Source organism: Cavia porcellus, unplaced genomic scaffold, assembly GCF_034190915.1.
Source record: "Cavia porcellus strain 051 isolate PalLab524CR breed Dunkin Hartley unplaced genomic scaffold, mCavPor4.1 scaffold_3, whole genome shotgun sequence".
NCBI classification, from domain to species: Eukaryota; Metazoa; Chordata; class Mammalia; order Rodentia; family Caviidae; genus Cavia; species Cavia porcellus.
The window spans coordinates 80,187,665-80,213,788 of NW_026947486.1; the positions used below are offsets into that span (position 1 = coordinate 80,187,665).

General features: G+C 41.4%; 2 protein-coding genes across 3 annotated transcripts in view; one reads left to right on the plus strand and one right to left on the minus strand.

The window, feature by feature from the left end:
- Nucleotides 1–555: 555 nt before the first annotated feature.
- Nucleotides 556–3,643, plus strand: Ct47c1 (cancer/testis antigen family 47 member C1). Of its 2 annotated transcripts, none has more exons than XM_063245629.1 (4): nucleotides 556–640; nucleotides 746–1,568; nucleotides 1,830–1,986; nucleotides 3,100–3,643. In XM_063245629.1, the coding sequence occupies exons 2-4, from the start codon at nucleotides 827–829 to the stop codon at nucleotides 3,110–3,112; spliced, it is 912 nt and encodes a 303-aa protein (XP_063101699.1). In that variant the 5' UTR covers nucleotides 556–640; nucleotides 746–826; the 3' UTR covers nucleotides 3,113–3,643. The 2 variants fall into 2 exon arrangements, with proteins under 2 accessions (XP_063101699.1, XP_063101700.1); XM_063245630.1 differs by having other exon boundaries at nucleotides 1,833–1,986.
- A 3,170-nt stretch (nucleotides 3,644–6,813) lies between these two features.
- Nucleotides 6,814–26,124, minus strand: part of Kiaa1210 (KIAA1210 ortholog) — a 54,507-nt gene continuing 35,196 nt past the window's right edge. The window contains exons 7-12 of the mRNA XM_063246323.1: nucleotides 22,316–22,507; nucleotides 19,582–19,690; nucleotides 13,475–17,563; nucleotides 12,117–12,313; nucleotides 9,695–9,797; nucleotides 6,814–8,187 (exon numbers count right to left, since the gene is read on the minus strand). Of these exons, the coding sequence (XP_063102393.1) occupies nucleotides 7,988–8,187; nucleotides 9,695–9,797; nucleotides 12,117–12,313; nucleotides 13,475–17,563; nucleotides 19,582–19,690; nucleotides 22,316–22,507 (4,890 nt within the window). The 3' untranslated portion in view covers nucleotides 6,814–7,987. The remainder of the gene's footprint in view (nucleotides 8,188–9,694; nucleotides 9,798–12,116; nucleotides 12,314–13,474; nucleotides 17,564–19,581; nucleotides 19,691–22,315; nucleotides 22,508–26,124) is intronic.

Here is a 26,124-nt window from a genome sequence, read left to right on the forward strand (position 1 = left end):
TTGTAACTTGAACAATTATTTCTAAGATTAAAAACTGTAATCCATTAACTAGTGATTTCCTACTGTTTATTTTTTTCTGTAAATCTGTATAACTTGTACCCTTTCTCTGCTTTTTTTTCTTTTTCTCCTTAAATAAAAAACAAATTGTAGTTTTCATTTCAACAATAAAATATTTGAGGAAATTTTTTTCCTTTTATAGAAGTACTTATAACGTGTTTTGCCTCTGAACCTATTGTTTATTGTCTGCCCTTTACAGACCTTTACCCAACTCAAGGTGGCTTCACTTTGTACCACTTTACTTTTGCCAATAATTGTAAAAGCAAAAGGGGGAGACTAGTTAGACCTAAAGAGTAGTACTGGTTATTAAAATATTAAAAAAAAAAACCACAAAACCCCCGAAAATGGGTTATTCCCGTTAGTCTTAGAATTTAAGAGCCTTGATCATTCATTGGGTGAAGGGTGTGCCAATCTTAACTTTTCAGCAAATGAGCGTAGACCTTGTCATGAACGTCATGACCCCCAACCTCTGCCTCGTGGCGTGTGGCCATTTTGTCTCTCAGTCGGAGTCGTTAGAGGCACGGGTCGGACGTGTCCGTTGGTCTCCTGCCCTTCTCATTTCGGGGTGTCTCCAAGAACCAAGGTAGACTCTTGTTTGGTTAACAGTGGGTTTCCCCCAACACCCCAACCTCGCGGCGGGCCTCTCCTCTCCTCCCCTCCCGACCACTGTCTGGCCTCTCCTCAACAGGCCAACCGCCAACGGTCTACACCTTGTGGGCGCCATCTTTGCTGCCGTTGGTGAAGGCTCTTTGAGGCACCAGTTAGTGTCATGTCTGCCACGGGGGGTGAAGACCCAACCCCAAAAGAGCCAGAAAGCCCGGTGAGCCCCATGGCCGAGCGGTCTGAGGCAACTGGAGTTGTTGAAGGGTTGGGGCCTGATGCCAGCGCGGCCCAGGCGAGTTGCGAAGCCCAGGTGTCCTCTGAAATCCAGGTCCTAGGAGCCGGGGCGGCAGAGGAGGGCATGGGGCCTGAGGTAGCGCAGCCCGAACACGGGGCCGGGGCCGCTTTGTCCTCCTCATCTTCCTCCTCCTCCATTGGGCCAGCGGAGGAGCTGGAGAGGGGCGCAGACCGGGGGCCGAACCGGCTGGTCAACCCCCGGCAGTTCCCTTTGATCAACTTTCGAGTCACGTTCGTGGAGCTGGTCAGCTCGCTGCTGCGCCGCGTGCACCACAACGACCACCTCCTGATCCGCCCCTACGAGAATGTGCAGGTGCTGCGCCGTCGGCCCCCGCACGCCGCCACGGCCTCCCGCCAGCGCCCCCGCCATGGCCGCAGCTCTGGCCCGCTGCCGGTGCCCCAAGCGCCCTTGTGTTCCAGTGCCGGGGTGCCGCTGCAGGGCGAGGGCGAGGGCCGGGCCGCCGCGGCCATCTTGGCGGCGGCCGTCGAGGAGCAGGCAGCCTGCGGCGGCGGCGCTGCCGGTAAGCTGGCCGAGGCCCAGGAGGCCATAAAGGAGACAGCGCAGAGCGGAGAGCAGAAGGATGAGGACGACATGGACGACGAACAGGCAGAAGGTGCGACGGGACGGGGATGCCCGCCAGCGGCAGGGCCGGGGAGGCGGGCTGCGGCGCCTTCGCTGAGGGGAGGCAGCGGGCCCTGCTCCGCGCGGCCGTGGTCGGGACGCAGAGGGTCGGCCTACCGCCACCTGCAGGCCAGGCGCTGCGGTGCCCTTCCTGCTCCCCCCCCAGGGTAAAGCACGGTGCTGCCATTGGCCGCAAATGGGGCTATGTTGTCTGTGGGTGTCTGCTCCAAAAGTCTGTTCCCTTTCACTAAAGCAGCAACTCAAACTCTGTGTGAAAACCCGAGTGATGCACAAGGTCTTGGAGGTGAGGAACAGAAAGAAGCAGAGGAAGAAAGTAAGAAAGACAACGAAAATCAACAAGAATGGGAAAAGGACACAGACCTGGCAGGCGGCAGCCTTGAAAAACCCAGGTATCTGTCTGTACATTGCAGTATCATTCAAAATTCCTGGTATTTACCTGCAACAGCTTGTTTTTTAAATTGTAGGAAACTAAGAATGCTTATTTAAAATTAATTAAAAACACAGTTTTACCTACTTAGAACATTACTGGTAAATTAGTATACCTAGTAATATAAAATACAGTGCATTCTGAAATAGTGTTTCATGAATACTCATCTGAGGTCATTTGTCCTCTAACTGTAAGACTCCTAACAAGGGGTACATACATCAGACCTAGGACCTGAAACCCTGGGCTGGGCTTTTATTTCATTAGTTGATCACAGAAATGCAGGCTCCTTTACTAACCAAGAACCAGTGTCTTTTAGGATGTGACAACTACTAATTAGCAAAAAGTTAGCAACTTCAAATAGGACCACATTCAATAGTTAATACCTAAATATTTGTACACTTGTACATTTTTATGTGAGAAGAATATTGTGATTCTTTTCATTCAATGATATTAAGTATATCTTGTCTTTGAGTTTATTTATTTATTTTATTTATTTGGGTTTTTTGAGATGAGGTTTCATTATGTAGTTCAGCCTGGCTTTGAACTCATGTAGCCCTGGGTGGCCTTGAACTCATAGCAATCCTCCTGCCTCAGCCTCCCAAGTGCTGAGATGAGAGGCATGCACCACCATATTCAGCATTTCTGAGTATATTTAAATAATCAGGGTTTTTTTCCTTTTTCATAGCTGTTCATTTCATAAAAGGGTCTTTTTCATATAGGACAAATGGAAATCAAGCATTTGAGAAGGAAAGGGAGTAGTATTTTTTTTGTAACCAGCACAGACTTTTAAAGCCAGAGAGATGCATTTAAATACCAGAATGGCCTTTCCAGACAACTGACAGAGTACCCCAAGCATTTCTGGCACTAGACAAAAGGGAGATAAGGTTGGTGAGATCACATGATTTGTGAAGTGTTTGGTTGCATGAGCACCCTAACAACCAAGGGTTTGAGGTATAAGAGGAAAATGGGTTGTTTTGACCTGAGATGCAGCACAAATGCGTAGAGGTTATATCCTTAGATGTAGAAAATAGTTAATATTTCACAATTAATAATTTTCTCTCATTTTTATCTGTAGCTCAGAAGACTAGAAAGAAAAGGATGGAGAAAAAAGAAAAGAAAGAATTCAACACGTCATTCTTTTTTGGTTTTTCAGTGTTTGTAATAAGAGAATCTTATTTACGTTAACTTCATTCTAAAGTTTGTCACCTCAAATATATTATTATACCTTTTTCCTTTGTGTGTTACATATATAGTGAAAGCATTTGTTCATGTTAAAAATAAGTTTGTTTTAGGCAACTAAGTGGAATTATAGGCAGATTGTTTTCAAAACAACACTAAAATCTGTTTTACTTCTGTCATTTGAAATGAGTAACTTTCCAACACTTGATAAACTTAAATTCATTTATTGCAGCACAGTTAATTAAAATGTGAAGTTTCAAACTTTTTCCAAGGAAAGAAATGAATATCAAAACTTCTTTAAAACTAAATTGTATCAGTCATTTAGACATCTGTGGCTATTGACATGTAAAATGTGACTAATCTGACTTGAAATGTGCTGTGCAAAAAATAGTGTAAGCTATCTTAGTAACTAATTGCATATCAATATTGTATTAGGTTAAGCAAAGTGCAGTATTAAAATTACTTTCAACTTTTTCAGTTTTTTTTAATGTGACTGCCAAAACATGTAAGTTACACATTTAGGTCAAGTTACATGTCTGTTGGACAATATTGCTGTACAACAGAATTTTGAAGGAAACCTTATGAGATGGCCAGGTTGCCTGGAGGCCACAAGGTGTTGGTGATCCCGTGCCCAGACTTTGATTTGGGGTGGTAGCACTCCAAGTATAGTCTCTGGACTAGCAGCATAAGCATCACTTGAGTACTTGGTAGAAATGCAAAAATTCTCAGACAACATCAGTTACTTCTGAATTAGTGCTGTGAAGTAGGCCCAGTGATGTACCTATGATTTTTTAACCAGCCCTCCGAGGGATTGTGAGACCCACTAAAGTTTTAGAACTACTGGTTTAGAACAATAGGGAAGTAGCTGACACTCACCTGAAGTAGGACTAGCCTTAGTTCACTGGATTGGAATTGTAGATAAACTGAACAAGAAGTGACATGGGCCAAAGATTGGGTGATAACAGAAAATGCATAAAGGAGAAGGCTAGATCCCAAGGGATATAAAAAGACCATATATGCATGTAAATGAAGTGTAAAAACAATGCAAAGTGAACACCATGTAGTGACTGTGCACACGTATCTGGAGTAACAAGCATGAATGTGAGAGATGCACATGAAGGTAGCATGTGTGGGTGTGGCTGGAAAGATAAACACTTCAGGATGGGGAAAGAAGACAGTGCACACATGGATGCATATGATAGTATTATCCACACATTTCTATAGGTTTGAAGTATTTCTTAAAAAATGATACAGAAAAAGGAGAAAATAGGTTTAACCTTTAAACTATTTAAGGGGAGGAAAGGTAGTGATAGTTGATCTGAGTAGAGGATCAGAGGAGGGAAGGGCACCAGTATTTGAGGCTAGACTACCTGGTTATAAAGATTTTGTAGGTTGCTCACTGTAACACTAATACTTTCGCTCATATACTGTGGGAGCATGTTTTATATTCCAGTTTATACTAGCATGATTTTTGAGGTTGAAATTCACTTAACAAGATCAATCATTGTAAACATTTCATTGATGATTAGTGCATTTGCAATTTTATGTGTCTTCCAATCCAAACCATATACTCATTAAGAAGCCATTCTCCCTTTCTGCCTCCCCCAAGCCCCTGGCAACCACCAATATGCTTTCTGTCTTTATTGATTTACCTGTTCAGGGTATTTCATATAAATAGAAATCGGATTTACCCATTTAGCATAATGATTTCATGATCCATTCACATTGTATCAGTACTTCATTCCTTTTTAAGACAATAATATTCTACTATATTTACATAAGGCAGTTTGTTTATCCATCCTTCTGTCGATGGATATTTCAGTTATTTCCATCTTTTAGCTATAGTGAATAGTGTTGGCATGAACATGCAAACACTTGTACATTATTTATATGTACATCTACTCCCTTTACTCTGCCACTTCTAGATTATGAACTTCTGAATGGTTGGGAGCTAAAAGGGTTTTTCTTATTTTCCTTTCCCAAAGGCCGAGGCACTGAGTTTTCTCCTTACTAGGTGCTCACTTGGGGTCCATTAAAGTAAACAAAGCACTTTCACAACTCCTTTTATAGTGACTACTGTTGATATTTTAAAATGTACCATCCTAACTGGGCATGGTGGTGCACGCCTGTAATCCCAGTACTCAGGAGGCTGAGGCAGGAAGATCACCACAAGTTCGAGACCAGCCTGGGCTACAAAGTGAGCTCGAGGTCAGCCTGAACTGCATGTGAGACCCTGTCTCAAAAAGAAAAAAAAAAGTAACATCACTACAGTACTCCTTATGGCTAGACTTACATAGTAAGACAAACGGGGCCAATTGTCACCATTACATAAACTGAAAGGGCTGGCGAACATACAATTCCCATATAGTGTGATTTGAGGGTTTCCAAAATTGTTCATGTTTATGTTGTATAAGTAGTTCATATAGTATTGTTCTCAGAACTAAGCAAGAAAGTTGTATTTTCTAAGCTTCAAGCTTTAGAGGTTCCACTTTGGCTCTCTTCCATCCATGCTCCTCTTTATAGGGCTAAGAACCTATGGAAACAAGGGTTACTGCCCTGCTAGACCACCCTCCTGAAGAGTTCCAGGGACCCATGAAGAGTTCCAAGCTTGATGCCAGGACCTGCATACTCCTCTCAGAACTTTCCTTGGGAAAGCTGACTATCCTAGTAGGATTTGTATCCTACACCTAAGAGGTTGCTTTATGGCCAGACTATGGCATGGCCTGTCCAGAAGCCAGGCCAGAACCAGAGGAGAGGAATCAGGAGGTTTAGAGGAGAACCATATCATTGTGATTAAGACTTTAAGGAGTCTAAAAATTCTTAAAATCTAGCTTGGCCTTTAAAGCCATCATAAAAGCACATCTGTCATGGAAAGAGATAAATCATTAGATAAAGCATGTTGTGTTAGTTGGTTTACATATGAATCCCCAACTGAACTCCTGCGCTGTACCTGGGTAAAACTCTGGCTGGCCAGGCTAAGTATCTGGTCTGGAGCCTTTTCCCTCCCTCACTACATGCCACACTGGGCACAGCGGTCCCCTGCTTTTGAAAATGGCCCGTTCCAGGAATCCAGTCAGATTTAGATTTAGTTCTGGAGCCAGGCTGGGTTACAGCCGCCACCATCAAGTCCAGTCTTCTCACCCATCTGCACCCCCTCACAGCTCACTTTGTTCCCCAGGTGTTCAGACGAAAAACCTCAGCAGCAGCAGCAGCACTTCTCCCCATAGCTGTGTGCACCTAGAAGCCATCCGCCCTGCCAGGCACACGTGCATGCAGACCCCCCCTGTGCAGCACAGCCTCCGAAGGACTTCTGCTCCTCCAGCAACCCTCAGGTCCCCCGAGTCGTTACTGTCCTGTTAAATGTCTCCCCTCATGCCACAGACAGACCATGACAGACTACAGACAGACTTTACTGAATTTATTTGCTTTGCGTATACTAATTGTCTATATCAAAAAAATGAGAAAATTAAAAGAAGCTAAAAATTTACCAGAATGTGCCCTTAGATATCTAAAAAACTCATCATTTAAAACAATAACCTTAACAATGGAAAAGAAATCATTAATCATTAAAAGAATTCTCAGTAATAATAATGTTAAAAAAAGTCCACTCCTAAGAAAGTATCATGATATATGAGTAAAGAAAATCTATATAAATGAACTATTCACTATAGAAATATAAAGGGAATAAAATCCAGTTATTCAAAAACATAAAGATACAATATCAGGAAAATAGATGTTTCATAGAGAAAATGCAAAATCTCACATTTGGTTGTACAGTGTCATATTATACCATCAGCAGCAGAAACCAAAGTTAATTCTGAGATCTCACTGTCTCCCTATACTTTTTTTGCACTGGATAGTATCCTACTCAAAATGCACAGGCACAATTACAAAGGCAAGCCCGAACTTTTGTTTAAACAAAGTAGCCCCAAAGTGACAGGCCAACAGGGTGATACCTATCCTAAGAAATCACTTCTGTGCTAGGGACGTGAGCTAGGTTTGCTGCCCATGTGTCTAAAGGGAGCGCTCCCTTAGTGCTTGGTGGACTTGGGGTGCAATAAAGGGAAGCACATGAAAGGAAGGTTTATCTAACTTCCAGAGAGGCTGGATGTGCCACTACAGGGTGTGCACCTTGGAATTCAAACCAGTTGAGGAACAGATTCTGGAGGTAAAAGAGACCCTCGTCTTTCGTTCTCGCTCTGGGAGTTTTTAGTGGAGCTGTGCCACCAAGAAAAAGACTGTGGCAGGATGGGGCAGGAAGAATCAAACTGTGCTCAGTTATCACCCCCCCCTTATAAAGCCAGCCTTCTCATCCTGACGTTTCCTCCCCCTCTCTGACCTTTGGGTTTCCCTCTTCCTGGTGGATGGAGTGCCACAGCAGGATATGTATGTTTGGAGGCATGTTTACCTTTCTGAGAAACTGGAGAGGGTCCCAGTGGCGTTGGGACAAAGGGCACTGATAGACTAATCATCCAGGTGAGTACAATAATCTTCAAAAAATGTTCTGCCTGGTAGGAGGCACATTGTCTAAAGTTAAAATATTTCAAAGTTCTACAGTAGTGCAAATATTTCTACAGTTTTTCTAAAGAAAATGGTAGCTCTCTGGATGCTGGCAGTGACTATATTGAAAGTTAAGCATTAATAGTATTTATTTCACTCAAATAATTAAAAGTTTTAGTTCTCATCTATAAAACTCTTCTGCTTAATGTAATCATTGCGTAGAATTACTATAGCTATCAGCAATTATCATTTAAAATGTTGGTGCTACTGCACCTAGGAGCTATTTAGTGCATGACCCCTGCGATGCGGCTCCATGCTTTGGCTTTCTTCTTGGCAATGGAGAACCAGACAGGCTCAGCGGCTTCATCTGACTTAACCAGCTCATCAGAGCGTTGGAGCCCAGACGGAAGGCTTAAAGATCTTTTCATTTCTTTTCCCGTGGCAGATGTGTTACGCATCTTCTGATCTGCAAATACAACTGGAACTACAGCAAATAACACACAAATAGTAAGATGTCCCAGAAATATTGGGCTATGTTTATAGGGTGAAATAAAATGTTTTACCCTTTCAGGTTTCCTCTGAACCCCTTCTCTTACTACTCTCCAATTCCTGCTCCCATGGATGCCGGGCTTCTAAAAGACAGTTCAGAGGCAATGCCATGAGTGGCATGTCAAAGGGGCAATATCAGCATGGCTGTCAACCCCCAGGGGCCAGGACATGGAAAAGGCAGAGAGGTAATTCTTAAAGCTGTAACTGCTAGGCTTTGGTCATTATTATTAGATTGTCCTGAAGTTTTGCACTGAGACTGGAAGGGAAACATTGTGTCTGTTTAGTTTTTAAAATTTCCATTAGGTAATATTATCATTTGTTTTGCCAGTCTGTGGCACTGTATGAAATGAAATGCCTGATGACTCAATAGATCTACCTAACGAAAGTCCATGCTAAACTATGTAGCAACCAGTCTGCCTCTGAAGACTACTTCCCTGATTTCTCAGTTCCTTTCCTTCCCTCCCTCCCTCCTTCATCTTGCTCTGTGGCCAACTGACTCAGTAGTTTAGACTCGACAGCCAATAGTTCTCAGTCCCAATGTTCATGCCATTTCCTGAACCAACTGAATTAGAATCACAAGGGATGGGACCAGGGTGACCATTAAGTTTTTTTTTAAAAAAATGCTTTACTAGGTGATTCTAATGCTCAGAGTTGAGAACCACTTGACAGGAATACAAAACCCATGAGGCATTTAGCAGGTCAATTATTGCTATTTCGTGGCCAATGGATTCCTGAATTCCTAGTCTGATTTCTTCACGAAAGGGATTAAGAGGAAGGACAAGTTTATATAAATCAATTCTCTCCTCCTGCTGAAAAAAATCCCTCTGGAGCACAACTCTTATTGATCATATCACATTCTTTTATATCCCATCACAGTGTTTTTTTTTCTTTTCCCCATGTCTCACATTCCTGTTCAGAATGCAGAGAACTGAGCCAGGTGTGACGATACATGCATGCCTTTAATCTCAGAACTTGGGAGGTTGAGGCACAATGATTGTCATTAGTTCAAGGCCAGCCTGGGTTACTCAGTAAGTTTAAGCCTGGCCTGAAGTACTGAGGAAGAACCTGTGGATTATTTTCAACAGTTTCATTGGAAGCAAAGCAGGTGAAAAAATTCTACTTTACTATGAGCTGCAAAGTGACATGGGACACTCCTCTTGCATATTGAACCAATCACAAGAATGGGTTAGTGAGTGATCACAGTTTTATGCTTCAACAGCTTCTTTGGTGAGATGAAATATGGGAGACCCTCTGAAACTTATATGAGGGCATACATTAGCTACGATAATTGGATTTTCCTAAAGCAAGCTAGCATCTGTTATCGTCTCATGAAAGTCATGAGATAATAATGAAGGAACTGTATTAATTGAGGTTGAAATTGCAAATGTTTCACAACATTCCTCTGAGCTATCTTTTGGGGTAGTCAGGGTATGATCTTTTACCTGATTTGGTAGGCATAGAGGACTTTGTCTGTTCCTTCCCCTGTCCGTGGATACTGGATGTGAGAATCTTTTTTGGTTGATTTTCATTTGCAGAGTCAGTTCCCTTTAATACAAAAATGAAAACAGAAGGCTTGGAAGTCTGAACATAAAAACCAGCAAGTTACTTACTCAGAACATCATATGGTACAAGCCCTGTCCCAGGTACTATTAGTTCAAGACTAATCAAGAGAAAAGAGATAGATGGTGTAGATACGGATATGGATATGGACAAGAATATGAGTACAGAAGAAAAGAAATAGCACTAAGACCCTTGGTTTTGACTTTATGTTCACAAAACCTAAATTGGCTTAAGTTTATCACCTTTCAGACCTGGAACCAAAAGCTGTCTAATTCACCAAGTAGTAGAAACAGAATAATATGAGAATTATGTAAGAACAATTGTTTCCGTAGCACTTTGCCAGCAACCTAACAGAACTGATGACTACCAACAGATCTGCTCAATTCACTGAAATGAGTTCATAGGATTTCTAGTTTGCAAAAACTTACTGACGTACAACTAGAAGCATTTCTTTCACTGGAAAGTTATCTAACGGTAGGTCTTTTCAAAATTTTACAGTTTAGGATATGCAAATGAACCCCTCCAAAAGTGGTCTGGATTAATAACTTTATATGCACTGAAAAAAATGTGTTTATCCTTGAAAAAAAAAACTTTAATCAAGATGGACTTTACAGCTGTATGGTCCTTTTCCCACATAAATGCTAATTGTGAAAAACATTTTTTATATTGGGGATTAAACCCAGGATCTTTGCAATGAGCTACATCCCCAACCCTAACTTTTTTACTTTTGACACAGCATCTTGCTAAGTTGCTAAATTGTCCAGGGTTACTTGAACTTGTGGGTCTCCTACCTCCTGGATCACTAGGAAAAGATCTTAAAAGCAAAAGTTTAAATAGATTTTCACATGATCCATCAACAAATTTAGTAACCACTTAAAAGTTGAGGATCTTCCATGTATTTCTTTTTTTTTTTTTTGTCTTTTTCCTTTTTTTTTTTATCGGTACTGGGGATCGAACTCACAACTGCCTGCTTGCAAGGCAGGTGCTTATGCCGCTAAGCTAAATCCCCAGCCCCAAGCTAAATCCCCAGCCCCTGTATTTCTAATATGTAAATTTAGTCAGCTCTTGCATCAGTTTTCATAAGAAGGGAACAAGGCATCATCCCATCAACCCTGAAGCCTTTAGCCTGCTTCATCACATTTTTAACATACAAGTAGGTGCCACACCAAACCAAATCTATGTACAGAAATCCAAACATCAAACACAAACTGTTGTGTACTGATATGGGAAGCTAATCAGAAATAAAATGTTCAGTGAAAAAGTAATGCAATAATTCTTTATCTGTGTAGTTTCACTTTCCATAGTTGTACTTACATACAGTTAAGCATGGTCCAAAAATACTAAGTAGAAAATTTCAGAAATAAAAGAAAAGGTTAAGTTTTAAATTGCATCCTATTTTCAGTGGTATAATAAAATCTCAGGCCATACTACTCCTAGTGGGACAAGCATCACTCCTTGCCCAAGCACATACTGCCATGTACTGCCTACTTGGTAGTCAGTGAGTAGTCTGTCAGTTACGTGTCAGATTGACTGTAGTGAAATCACAATGTTCATGTTCAAGTAACCGTTATTTTACTTAATAATGGCCACAGAGTTAAGACAATGATGTTGGCAATTCAGATATGGCAAAGAGAAGCCATAAAGTGCTTCCTTTAAGTGAACAGGCAAGAAGAAAGAAAGGTACAGCAAGAAGAAAATCATATACTGAGTTTGCTAAGAAAAGATGAATCTTCTATCTGTGAAATTGTGATGGAGGAAAAAGAAATTTATACTAATTTTGCTTTTTTACTTCAAACTTAAAGTTATAGTCACATAAGTGCTTAGTTAAGATGGAAGAGGAATTAAATTATAAGGCTCAGTGCTATCTGTAGTTTCAGGCATTCCCCAAGGGTCTTGTCATGCATCGCCTGTGGTTAAGGGGTACTACTATATTTATAGTATAGGGATGCTACTTATATAATACATTTATATAATATATATAGAGCATCTGTTGGACACTCAACTCTTAGCCCAGTGGTTACTTTTGTTATTTTTTAATTGCTTTTTTCTTTTAAAACTTTATTTATCAACCAAGTTCATGGAATCCTACTCTAGAATATTTAGGACAGGATTTGATTAATAGACTCTATCCCCATAATAATTACTTTTAATAAACTCTTTAAATGCATAGAGCATTTTATATAAGTACAAAACCAAATCTTGCCCCCTGAAGTCTCCTTGACTTGATTAATACTCCCAAATGATATGGGGGTTGCTGTACATCTGGAAAATTCACAATGGAAGCTTAATCAGTGGCTTCAGAACCTTTTGGGGTGTTTTCTGGGTGGCCTCAGGTCTTGTCCCATATCTAGGCTCCTTGGTATCAGTTTTGGCTCCAGCTCTGCTCCTGGTTTTGGTCTCTTTCGCAGGAATGTTGACCTCGGAGCCCCTTTGTTTCTGTCTTGCCATAGTAAACCACGCTGGATCTGAGATGTAACAATCTGATTGCTGACCAGATTTTCCTAAGAAAGGAATAAAAAGTTAGAATGAAAGCAATGCAGGCAGGGGTTTATCTGGTGGGGAGTTACTCACAATGATGTCCCAAATAGAATCCTTGTTAATTGTCAGATTAAAATAAACAGGTATCAAGTAAAAAAGGATCCCCTTCTCTTGGGTCCTTTCTACACTTGGCAAGACAGGAGCCCCTTGGGTATTTAAGCTGCGCCTCGCCAGCATGGTGGCATACACCTGTCATCCCAGCACTTGGGAGGTTGAGGCAGAAGGTTCACTGTGAGTTTGAGGTCAACCTGGGCTACATAGTGAGTTCAAGACCCTGAACTACACAGCAAGACCCTGTCCCAAGGCAACAACACCACTCCCAAAACAATCAAACAAAAAACCTGGGCTTAAAAGTGAGCACAATGACCCTTTACTGGACCCTTCCTTTTCTTTGCCTCTCCAACTTTAAATCAGGGCATGACAACTGTTTCTGGGGCATTGAGACAGGTCCTAAGCAGTCAGAGACTTAAGTCATTAAAGTCATGCCTTTAACTCCAAGGCAAATCTTACGGACTCTGTTACTACATAGTTCCTCACGCAAGTGTGTGGTTACACAGGTGTGGCTAAAGTATGGACCAAATTACGTGGGTGAGAGTGAAGGTACAAAGCTTTGGGAGAGAATCATGCTCAAAAGGTCACCTAGCTCTGAATTCTTAAGACATTCATGTGAGGAAAGAAACTGGAGGTGCATTTACAATACATTAAGATTTTAGGTCAAAAGTCTGAATATAGCACTTTTAATGAATTGTCCTCTAAAAATCCCTGTTCGTTAGGAGAGGTATAATACATATAAAAGCAGTTTGTGAAAGCTTACTATTCCACTACAAAGTATGAAGTATAGAGGGTGGGGCAGAGAAAATGGGAAGATGGGCACCTTTTTATTACAGAATGTGGAGGGATGGCCAGCACAGCACTTCCTTGGCAAAAGGAAGATTTGAGATTACCTCCAAATCTATGAATTGAGAATGGGGCACTATTCTGCCTCCAAATCCCCAGGCCCGCCCAATCAAAGGAACAACATGGTCGACAAGGCTAGAATATGCTCTGAGAACCATTCAAGGCTTTCCTCTCCAGTTCTTTCATCTACTTAGAACCTACTCACCCTGCAAAGTTAAAACTCTTACCTAGGGTCCTGTAGTTTGGCTGCTTCTTGGGCATGCCTTCATATTTAGCCTTGTTCTGATGCTTCTCCCCAAAAGTAGATGGCATGGTGAAGCTGTCTGAGGTGTTTGGCAATCCCTGGGAAGTACCTCTTTTAATTTGCTGTTCTCTGTATGACATTGGTCCCAAGGGCACTGAAAAAACCTGGGTGAAGTTACCTGGTTTCTCATTCTTACGCCTGCGTAGAGAAGACATTCTTTTCAGGTCAACTCCAGAAAGATTTTCAGTATGACCTTCTTGGGCAGGTAAGTATAAATGACCATCATTGTTTCTATCACCACTCTGAAATATTTCCTCCGTATAGTAAGTATCTTCAGAAATGGGCACATTCCAAGTAGAAGCAGTGGTAATCTTCCCCAGCTTAACTGCTGAGGTTGGGATGCTCTTATTGAAGTCTTCAAATCCTTTGTTGTGTTTCCTGTTTTTCTTTGGAGTAACCTGGCGTTTTGTTAGGGGCCAGGCTCCGGGATTGTTCTCAAAAATGCTTCCCTCAGCAGCAGCATTTATGGAACTTGAATAAACCTGTTGCTGATATTCACCATTTCCAAAAGCTTGCGAATGATGAGTTGGGTGCTCCTTAGCAGTGCTCCACCCTGCATGGACATTCACCACGCCTGCTGGTGGCAGGAATTCAGACCCATGCAAGGTTTTGGGAAGGTGTCTGGAAGGCCGCTGCCTTTCAGAACTCCTCCGCTCTTCAGGAGAGTTGTCAAGAAATGAGACTTCTTGCTTGTACTTAACCTTCTTGCAGGCTTTCCTGGGAGGTAGTTGCCATTTAGAATGACTCCATTTCTTAGCAGCCCCCTCTGAAAATGACTGATCTCCTTGTGGGTCTGCAGGCTTCCCTGTGGACTTTAAAGCAGGCTTCAGCGAAATGCTTTCCTCAGTATCAGCATTCTCCCAATCTGAGAAAACTTGGTGCTTAATTTTAGGGCCCAGACAAGATTTGGAAGGAAAATCTGGAGACAAAGGATCCATAGAAATTTCCCTGTAAGTATCCGGGTTTTCTGCAAAGACTTGCTGTGCCATGAACTTCACAAATGAGGGAGAAGAACTGTTGGGAAGGAGAAATTTCTTAGAATTGCTTTCTTCAGCAGGAGCATTCCCTACGGTTGAGGGTATTTCCTGAACTTTAGACTTCACTGAAAAATAGGTGGAATTTTTGGGAGACAGTGATATCTCAGAATTGCCTCCCCCCACAGTAGCACTCTCAAACCTTGAGGACAGTTTCTGTAATTTTTGTCCGCTAGCAGTCTGGAAAGGACGTCTGGGAAGCTCCTTATGAATGTCTCTTTCGGGGGCAACACTTTCTGGGCCTGCAGAAACTTGTTGCTGCACTTTAGGAGTCATCCATGGCTGGAACGAGTGTCTGGATGAGAATGCACCCATAGGAGTAGTCCATTCTTCAGATGCACTCATTGAATCTGAGATTCTTTGCTTGGTTTTTGGTCTTGTCACAGGCTGAGAATTGTATGTAGAAGGCTCTGAGTCCATAGGAACATTCCCCTCAGTTGTAGAGCTCCCCAGACCTACAGAGACTTGTTGCTCAGGTGGAGAGCTCATCCATGGCTGGAAAGGCTTTCTAGGAGGCATTTGCTCCAGATTACTGCCCCACTCTCTAGAAGTGCTCACTGATCCTGTAGAGACTGGTTGCTTGACTGCTGACCTTCTCAGGGACTGAGAAGGCAGTCTGGGAGGCTGTGGACCCATAGAAACGCTCCAGTCAACAGCAGCATTCTCTGGGCCTGAGGAGGCTTGCTCAAGTGTAGGTTTCAGCCACGGCTGCACAACGTGTCTGTGAGACTCTGACTTCTTAGAAATGTCCCACTCATCCTCAGTGCTGTTCAGACTTACAGGAGCTTGTTGCTTACAATCGGGGCACAGCCAAACCTTGCAGGTGTGCTTAGCAGGTGCTGGCTCCACAGCACCGCACCATTGTGCAGAAGAGCTCGCTGAGTTGAGGCTCGTCTGTGGCTGGAATTTGGGTTTCGTCGAAGGGTGAAAATTGCTTTCACGTGGCAGCTGTTCCACAAAACTGTCCTGTTCGACAGCAGTGCTTCTTGAGTAGGTTGGTTGGATTTGAGGATTTGGGCAAAAATGTCTGCTGTATTGTGGCTCCACAGAAATGACTTCAGCAGCAACGCTCTCTGAACCTAATGACGTGCTTTGTTGGACTATAGGATTCATCAAGGGCTGAGAAGAATGTCCAGGAAGCAGTGCATCCACAAAAACTCTCCCTTCTTCCATAGCTGGGCTCTCTAGGGAAGAGAAAACTTGTTCTCTTTGAGGGTTCAACCATTGCTGGAAAGGGAGTGAAGGATTCCTTAGGGCCGCACAAATCTGCCGCTCGTTAGGAGTACTCTCAGGATATGCAGAGGCTTCTTGCTCATCTACTGCTCTTGTCAGGGACTGAGAATATCTGGGAGGCAACACTTCCAAGGAAATTTCATTCATAGATGTAATTATTGGAGCTGAAGAGGATTTTTGCTCAGTTTTAGGATTCATCAGGTAGTTTGAAGTCATTCTGTGAGACAGTGGTTCCACAAAACTGCCCCACTCCATGGTGCTCTCTTGATTTGCAGAAAACAAACGCACAAATTTAGAATTTACCCATGGCTGGAAAAGGCGGCTGGGAGTCACTGGATCCACAGAGCCACGCTGTGCTGCACAAACACTCATTGAACTGTAGGAGATATGTTGCTGAACAACAGGCGTCATGACCGACGGAGTAAGGCATTTGGAAGGCTCTTGCTTTTTCAAAGTATTCTCTGGATCTGAGAGCTCTTCTGGCTGGTCTGCAGGTTTTTCCAAGGCCTGGTTACGGCAGCTGAGAGTTAGAGCATTCCCTGAGCTGTGCCAGTCCTCGGCATTGTACTTTTCAACAGAACTATTTGATTCTGTAGAGATTTCTTTATCCTTGGACTCCAGTACTGCTTCGGAAGGACATCTGGGAGCCAACTGCTCCACAACAAAACTTCTTGATTCTGAGAGGATTCCTTCATCCTTCCCCGAGGACTGTGAGGAGTGAGCAGGATCCACTTCCTGTGAACCACTCTCCCTGTCAGAGGCGCTCTCTGATTCTGAAGAGTCTTTTTCAGCTTCAGGCTGGGAAGAATCTCCAAGAGCCAGCTGCTGTTCCACACTGCTCAGATTCACAACTAAATTCTCAGATCTTTGGAAGACTTTTTGTTTGTCATTAGGTTTGGCCGGCTGCTTCTCAGAATCACTCTCTTTCTCTAACATACTCTTTGAATCTGAATCTGGGGAGACGTTTGCAGTTTCAGGATTCTCCATAGAAATGCCTCCCTCCTCTGTTATGATATTTGTCATATCTGAAACCCTCACTATGCAGGCCTGGAGAACATTTCCTAGAGGTTCTTCTTTGCACACAGTTGGGATATTCTCTGTTTCAGACTGGGCATTTTGCAAACCAAGGCTTGGAGAAGCTTCTTCCTCTTCTGACTGGTTAGGAGAAGGATCCCTGAACACCTGAACTTCTGTGGTCACTGAAAGTACACCATCTTTTGGGGTTATACAAGGTCTTCCCACTATTGTCAAAGGAGTTACAGATTCTGTCTTATTTGCCACAGTAGCTCCATCTTCATGGTATAGCTGAGGACCACTAACCAGAGACTCCTGTATGTCCTCAGGTATGAGTTGTGGTACTGATGCTTTTTTCCCTTCAAAATCTACACCAGCATCTCTCCTTGTCATGTCACTTTCATCTGAAAGCATCTCCAGAGGGGTAGTGATTTCTGCTTGTGAAACTGCCAGCTGCTCTACCACTTGCTTCTCTGAGAGCAGGTGCCAGGAAGAAGGATTTCTGGAAGTCTGACTGGTAGATAAAGACATGCCTCTGATGCTTGGGCTTTGCATTTTACCAGACTGTAACAAGCTTCTTCCTTTGGATCCATATTCATTTATCAATGAAACACACATTCCTGTTGTTTTATGACTTTTGCTATATGCAGTTGACGCTAGGTTTTTAGTCTTATCTGTTGTGTTTTGATTATGAATTTCAGCATTGTTGCTCTGTTCCTGGTCTGAGTATTCTGTACCAAATAAAAATGAAACAATAAGAAATACATGTGCTTTAGATTTCCTAAAACAAAGATACTCTTCCCTAGCCCAGTGAGTACCTATTTGCTACTCACTTCTCTTGTATGAAGAAGCAGCTGCTCAAGAGAGAGGAGAGAGAGAGACAGACAGACAGACAGACAGACAGACAGAGACACAAACACAGACACAGACACAGAGACACAGAGACAGAGAGACAGAGAAAGACAGTGAGCGCATCTTGGTCACTATTTAAACTTTCAACAGTTGGGAAAAATTAAACCAAAGGTAAATTTAAATTCTGTAAACTGTTCCGTAGGTTGACTCATTTAACCACTAGTCTGGTTCACCATTAGTTATGAGACACATCAGGAGACAAATTTTGAGCTGGGCATGGTGGTGCATGCCTGTAATTCCAGTGTTCTGGGAAGCTGGGAAAGGAAGCTAGTAGGTTGAAGTCCAGCTTAGGCAATTTAAATATTCAGTGAGACTTTGTGTAAAAAGTAAAAAATAAAAAAGGGTTGGAGATATAGTTCAGTGTGAAGGCTGTGAGTTCAATTCCCAGGGCCAGGAGTTGGGGGGCAGGCACAAATTTTAAACTCATAACAATACTTATCTGATGAAACTGACTGGGGCAGTCAGAAGGGTTATTTTTACTTTCTGATTAGGGTTTGTATATTCTACTTGATATTTATCTGAACTGCTTGAAATTCCATACCATGTGTTTTTTTCAGAAGTGTCAATAGGAATTGTCTGGGAGGTAGGATTATGGCCTCCTTTTGTTTTCTACTCTTGTGAATTATAACAATCCTATGTAACATACATTTCAAGCAATACTTGATCACCTTAACAATTGCATCAGTCCACAGGCTTTAAGGCAAACACACAAGATAGCAGCTATCCAGGTTGAGGCCCAGGTGAAAGGGCCCCTCCTTGCTCTTTCTGTCACCACCCACTGTATCCCTGGCTCCATCTAGTGGTTTCATATGGGGATACAACTTTGAGAAGAGCTGGCTGTGCTCCAAACCATTCATTCCCTTAGGTGATGCCAACCAAACATCTGCCTCTACTAAGTATTGATTTAGTTCTACACAATATCAAAGATATGTATTAAAAATAAATCCAACAAAATATTAATCACTTAAGCTTCCTTTCTTCCTCTTTCTTTCCTTCCTTTCTTTCCAGAACAATTTTGTGGTTCTTTCATGGGGACGTGTGTTCCAGAATATTCTATGTATGAACTGACATGTGAAATCTTTTGTGGCAAAAACTTGAAATAACTATTCAACTTAATTTGTGGAATTTGACTTTTGTTTTATCAAACATTGCTTGAAATTAGCTTGCAATTAGGTGGAGCCAACATGCACACACGCATGCATGCGAGCACACACACACGCGCGCGCACAAATACATGCACACATACAAATACACAGAAAGATTATCCTGCTGATGTCATCTGTTGTTTGGGAATTGGATAGGTATTGGCTACTGAGGATATCTGCCCGCAGCTGCACAAGCCCTCTTTGCCCATGAAGGTAAGAGTGGCACTCACTGTTGACATGGCTTTTCTCTACTGGGAGAGAAAGGCAATTTTTAAAAAATCATATGTTTGCAAATTCTGCTACTCTTCTCTGATTCAGCTGTTGAGGAAGAACATTGAAGGGAAAATCACTAACTACATTCTGACACCTTGCCTTATTGAGGAACTCAACATGTACATTGACCTCAAAGAAGAGTAAACAAATTTACAAAAAAAACTAAGGACCTCTCTGGGTGGAATTCAATGAGATAAAATAGGTACCCAGGCATTGTCCTTCACCCAACTCTCATACAAACAGTACTTGTATTTAATTTGGTGGTTTGAATGAGAAGTCTTCACCTCACTGAATGCATCTTAAATTGAAAGTTCTCTGAAAACAAAGGGTAACGGTCCTGGGTAACTCTTGTCCTGTCACATTGTACTGTGCAACGAAGCCTGTGACACGTTTCTGGGTGAGAGTGAAGATGTACCAACCTGTATTTTCTATTTTCACCTTCTTTAGGTCAGTTTCTTTAGCTTTGGTTGGACTCTCTTCTCCTTCACAAGCCACTGGAAGGTTTGGCTCCTCTTCCTTGGATTCCACCTAAAACACGAAAAGAGCTTGAATCTTGCTGATGCATTCTCCATCCACTCATCCATGGTTGCTTTCCCAAAATAGGTTCATACAAATACCATAAAGATGGAAGTTATTTCTAATGGCATGCATCTAGAGGTCTCTTTGAATCATTATACCCTTTGGAAGTGGTTCTTCCAGATCTAGAGTTCCTAATATCTCAATAATATGCTGCAGTCATCATTCTAAAACTCCTTGGAAACTACCAAATCCCGCTAGAAGGCCGTAAATATGAAAATGGGGTTACCGGATCTGACAAAAATCACGCCTTTGGCAGCACTGAAATGCTCAGATTTGCCTCACTGGACCATAATCCAAACTCAAATCCTGCTGGTTTTCTTGCAGGGAATTTATTGAAAATATGAATTGGCTTGCCAATTCAAAAGAAAAAAGAAGTTTGGGGTTTTGTTGGAAGAAAAGACAGAAGATGAAGGATTTAGCCTTCACACTGAATATGCTGAAATTCGTTTAGTATAAACAAGGTTTTAGTGCAGCTCTGGAATTATCAAAGTATCACTGTCCTGAGCAGTGTCTGGAATTTGCTTAATGTAAGTACTTTATGGCAAACATTTAAAGATAAACGCATAACTCTTTTCAGTCCCATTCACAGTGCCTATACAAACCCATAGCAAAATCACTTATTTTTTAGTAAATGAGGTACACTAAACCTGAACTTAAATCTCTTCTCCATCATTTACTAGCCGTGTGACCTTGAGCAAGTTACTCCCTGAATTTCTGTGTCCATATCTAATTAAAGATCAAGAGTCCCACAGGACTTGCAGATCTAAGAGATTCCAGAGCAGCAGGAAGTGGTAGCAACCTCTGCATCATAAATGATCCTGGACCTTTTAATATTTTTCCCTATGTGAAGAAAAGAATCACAGGGATGCAGTAGATGTCCCTTCTCTCTCAGAAGATGCTCCCCAGACCTTTTCTCAGTTAGGTTACACAGAGAAAGAATGGCAGAAGGGACACACTATGTGGCCTTTAGCCAACATTCCCTGCCTCCCAGGTTTGTAGCAAGGTGTCTAGCAGGGATAGTGCATGTATAGTTTAGTGCCTAGTAACTAATCACCTCCTTACATGACACCAAATCAAGGAGATTGTCTTAAGGTCACTAGAAGTTCTCATAAACTCCCCTGTTCCTCCAACTGTTCTTTCAACTTACATTTTGTCCATTTTCTAAAGCAAAATTTCAATGTCAAAGCTAGGAGCAACGTGATGTGGTAAAAAGTGTACTGGGCTGGAAGTCAGAAGACTGGACTCTAGCCTTAGCCCTGCAACCACCTCAGTGTTTGACGTTGGGTAAGTACCTGGGCTACTTGTGGTTGCATATTCTTCCTTGTAAAATGCATGTACTACACAATCCTTCAGTCTCTTCCTGCTCTGATTCATAGACTTTTACTTTCAGCCCAGAATCACTGAGGAAGTAAATGTTTCAGGTTACTGCATCCTTTTGAATTCCAAAATCTTTAAAGTCTTAACTTTTAGTGAAAATCTTTTGCAAAAAGCATTAGTTCCCTATCTTCTTAAACAGGGATCAAGAAATATAATTGAATGGTCTTTGATGATTTGGATAAAGAGTGAGCACAATTTGCCATTCTGAGCTACGGATCTATCAAGGTAGCCAAGGTGTTTTTGGTTTTGCTTTTTATTTTTTAACTTTTTTTTGGAGACAGGGTCTCACCATGTAGCCCAAACTAACCTGGAACTTGTAATTGTTCTACCTCCACCTCCTGCATATCTGGGATTATAGGCATGTACCACACACTCAGATTGGGCAGTGTTCCTGATTTCTTATACCAAATAACCTTTGATTGTTCCCATCACCTCTCCTGTGAACTGTCACTTCACTGATCTGTGGCCATGGCTTCATTTCATTTTTATTTTCTTTTTTCTCTTTTCTCTTCTCTTGCTTTCTCTCTTCCTTCTCCCCTCCCCTCTTTGCTCCTCCCCCTCCCTCTCCTCTCCTCCTCATTTCTCTCTTTGGTACTTCTTCAGATTAAACTCAGGCAAATGCCCTGCCACTGACCTATACCCCTAGCCCATTTTTTGTGTGGTCATATTTGTAACACAGTAGGTTTGTTTAAACACAGCTCTGCTTGTTAGAAAGTCAGGTGGCAGAACCCTATGGTAGCTATGTGAAAGTCTGGAGAGCTTAACAGCTGAGTTCTGAAAGCCTGGAGTTGCTGAAGGCTTGATCTGTGAATGAGTGAGCCTGTGCTGCAGTTTGTAACTCCAGGGTCTCACCTGAATAATAACTAAAAGAATCCTTATCTGAGTTAGGGTTGAATCTCCTCCACAAAGAAGGCTGAATGATTTCCCAGATGCTAAGCTGATAAGCAGGTTCTGCAGGCATTAAATCACTGTTTTTGCTTCTTGAGTCCCTTTTATATAAGTTCTAAATGGGTAAGACATCCCATCCAATGTACATGAATTTGCCCATCCTTTTGAGTATGATAAGGCCAAAAGCATGCCCTTCACTTTGCCAAGCCATATGGATTTCCCAAGCCATATCATCTTCTAGGATTGCAAAGGTTGGAACTCATCTTTTCTTATACAGGAGATTATTCTGTGATTTCTGAAAGAACTTACAGTTTCTTCAAGACTTTTCTTTTGTTGTTTCCAGAGTTTTAAAGCCATCTTGGGTTGAGCAGCTGAAGAATCCAAACAGCTCTGGCTGATATCTGGATTGCTGAAAGCAGCCAGCTGCTGGGCACTACTGAGAAGGGCACATGCAGTTGAAGACTGTGAGTGATCGGGTCCAGATGATGGTTCAGAGAAACTCTGGAAAAAGTGGAAGAAAATAAATGAGCCAACCATATGCCATCACTGGTTTTAAAGCTGGAAATGCTTCTGGAAGAAGAATTTCTAAAAAAAATAAAATGCTTCATGAATCACCACCCCTTCTAACTCTCCTCCGGATTAGTAGGCTCATTAGAGGCAAACTGCTCTATACCTATAGATAAAAGCAAGAAACAGGAAGAACTTTGGGGTGCTCCCTTTCTTCCAAAGTATTCAAGTTTAAGCCTTATAACTTAGTAAGGACCTGCATCAAAATAAAAAATGGCTAGAGATATATCTCAGTCAAAGGCCTTGTATTCAATCTCCAGCATGCCAACAGAGAGAGAGGGAGAGGAGAGGAGAGGAGAGGAGAGGAGAGGAGAGGAGAGGAGAGGAGAGGAGAGGAGAGGAGAGGAGAGGAGAGGAGAAAAAAGAAGGAAAGGAAAGGAAAGGAAAGGAAAGGAAAGGAAAGGAAAGGAAAGGAAAGGAAAGGAAAGGAAAGGAAAGGAAAAAGGGAAGGGAAGGGAAGGGAAGGAAAGGAAAGGAAAGGAAAGGACTTCATTCAGGGGTGCTGCATGAGATAGGAACACAGCACTTAGAGGAGTTTCTCAGATTAGAGGGTTAGAAGGGCATCTGGCTGGCTGATAGGCACAACTTACGTCAGTGAAACCCAGCAAAGGTCTGGGATGTCTGCATTGGAAAAGAGATACAGGCTGTGTGGAGGGAAGAAAATCAGGGTGGAAGAGAGCCTTCACTTTCCCTTCAGGGGACTGGGAGGAGAGAAAAGCCTAACCTAAATGAAAGTTCTGGTGGTGCCCTAAGGGATAACACTTGTTGCCCCATCCCCAATCTCCACCTTCTGCCAGTAGGGGCCAGCATCTCATAAAAAAATATAAGGCCAATTTTAGTCTTCTCTACTTGGATGCTTGGGTCCCCTGATTAGCTCCCTAGTTGCTGTGCTGAGTGAACAAGCAGTAGGGACCAGGCTTGCAGGGAAGCATTTAGGGATATGAGGTACAAATCATAATTTGTAAGCACTTTGAAGAAACATCCATCAAAGCCAGCACATCTGTCTGGGATGATTAGAGACACTTCTTTGGATTTTGTTGTTGCTGCTACATGGGTTTACTACTATGGATGCTAAGACTGAAACCATAACAAAGATGATAAAGCCTCAGGCCTATAGGTGGTTGGGATTTGACTGTAGCATCACAGACTCAACTTTCTGCCTGCAAGCCCACATCTATCCTATGTTAATTCAACTCTTGAATTTATTAATATAGAATTTATGCTTCAGAAAGAAAAATTTTTAGACCTGTGCTCCAGAGAAGTGGGATTTGATCCAGGGCTTTTGCACTTCTTTTTATTTTTTATTTTGAGATCGTGCCATAGCAAGTCACTAAACTGACCAGACAGGGCTTGAACCTGTGATCCTTTACACTCAGCCTCCCAGGGGTTGGGATTATAGGCACATGCCATAGACAAGGGTTTGAAATATTGGCTATAAATAATTTAACTTTGTGAGCCTACTCAAATCTATATAGAGAGGAAACTACATGTCTTAAAATGTGATCTAATTTTATTAGAGATCACAAGGTAATCTCTAAGAAGACTATATTAAAATACATAGAAAAGGAAATGAGAAGGCCATTAAGAGTATGCAAAAAAATTGATTAAACTCCAAACATGCTAGCCACGGATGAAATAAGGAACAAAACAGACACAGTATGTAGAGACAAAAAAAGCAAACAGCAGAGTTTTTACTTGTTAGTAAATTAGTAATGTTGCAACAAATACTCCAATTAACAGGCAGAAATTGGCAGGGAGGATTTAAAAATTGGCCCATCTGTATGTTCTTTCAAGAGATGCCCTTTTTCTCTTTTTGAGACAATGTCTCAGTATGCAGTTTAGGCTGGCCTTGAACTCACTTTGTAGCCTGGGCTGGCCTCAAATTCACAGCAATTCTCCTGCCTCAGCCTCCTGAGTGTCAGGATTATGGGTATGTCCCAATACTCCCAGCAAGAGATGCACTTTAGGTCCAAAGACATAAACAGAATGAAAGTGAAAACGATGATAGAAAGATACTTCAAGAAAATAGAACTGGGGTGGCTATGTTAACAAGTACTACTGGACAAAAATGATCAGATAAGCAAAATACAATTATAGTGGGAGCCCTCAATATCCCACTGTCACAAATAGGCAAGTCAACTAGATAATAATCAACAAAACAATCAGAAATAAACAAAACCTTTAAACAAATGAATTTAATAGGTAAACACTTTACAGAGTGCTCTATATAACAATAGAATACACATTCTTCTGAGTAATACATGGAACTTTCTCCAAAATAAACAACACACTAGCCAATAAAGCATGCTTTAGTAACTACAAAAAAATTGTAATTATGCCATACATATGACTAAATTATAGCATAATGAAAATAGAACTCAGTGGCAAAAGAAACCAAATGCATGGAAATTAAACAATACATTCCTGAATGATCAATGGATCACAGAAGAAATTAAGGAAGAAGTAAAACAGTTTTAAATGATAATGCCCGTAAAACATACCAGATTTATAGGACACAACGAAAGCAGTCCTAAGAGGGAAGTTTCTAAATGTGAATGTCTCATCACGAAAACAAAGCAAGCCCAAATAAGTAACCTAATGATGCACCTCAATGTCTTTCAGAAACAAGAAAGATCCAAATTAAAGCAAGTACAAGAAAGCAAATTTTGTTATTCTCTTACAAAAAAAGTAATAAGATCAAAGGGAGCAATAAAACCCAAAATGTGTAAATTTTGTTGTAATAGAGGGAAAAAAAAAGTGCCCTAAGGGATACAACAGCAAGGGTGTTTAGGTGTGTTAAATAGATGACCATATTAATTTTTTTGATTGGATTATTGAACACAACTATTTGTAGTCTCACTGTTTGAATGTTCACTTTGTATGCTTTGATCCTGTGACCTGAAACACCGTTTCTAAGATGATAGCGTGTAATCTATTAACTGGTGATAGCTCACTGTTTTTTTTTTGGTTTTTTTTTTTGTTTTTTTGTAGTTCTTTATTACTTGTACCCTTACACTGTTTGGTTTTGTTCTGCTTTTTTTTTCTTTTTCCTTTTAAATTAAAAAAAAGAAAGCAAATTTTAAAAATTGAAGCAGGAATCAACGAAACAGATAAAAAGGTGAAGAATCAACAAAACAAAGAGTTGGTTCTTCAAAAGAAAAAATGAAATAAACAAACCCTTAATCTCATAAGAGAAAGGAAAGATGTAAATCAATGCAATGAAAAAAGTGAAATCAAAATGAACACAGCCAAAATTCAAAAGATTATTAGCAACTATTTCTTAAAACTGTATACCAGGGGCTGGGGATTTAGCTCAGTGGCATAAGCGCCTGCCTTGCAAATGTGCGGTCGTGAGTTCGACCCTTGGTACTGGTAAAAATGAAAAAGACAAAAAAAAAAAAAACTGTATACCAATAAACTGGAGAATTTATAAGAAATGGATACATACTTAAACATACATGAATTACCAAAACGAAACCAAGAAGATATAAAAACCATAAATAACTTGATAACAGGCAATAAAATTGAAGCAGTAATTTTTAAAAATCCTA

Coding starts and splice junctions, on each gene's coding strand:
- Ct47c1 (XM_063245629.1), top strand. CDS start 827: ATGTCTGCCACGGGGGGTGAAGACCCAACCCCAAAAGAGCCAGAAAGC. Junction 1,569..1,829: donor GGACGACGAACAGGCAGAAG/GTGCGACGGGAC, acceptor CTTTCACTAAAG/CAGCAACTCAAACTCTGTGT.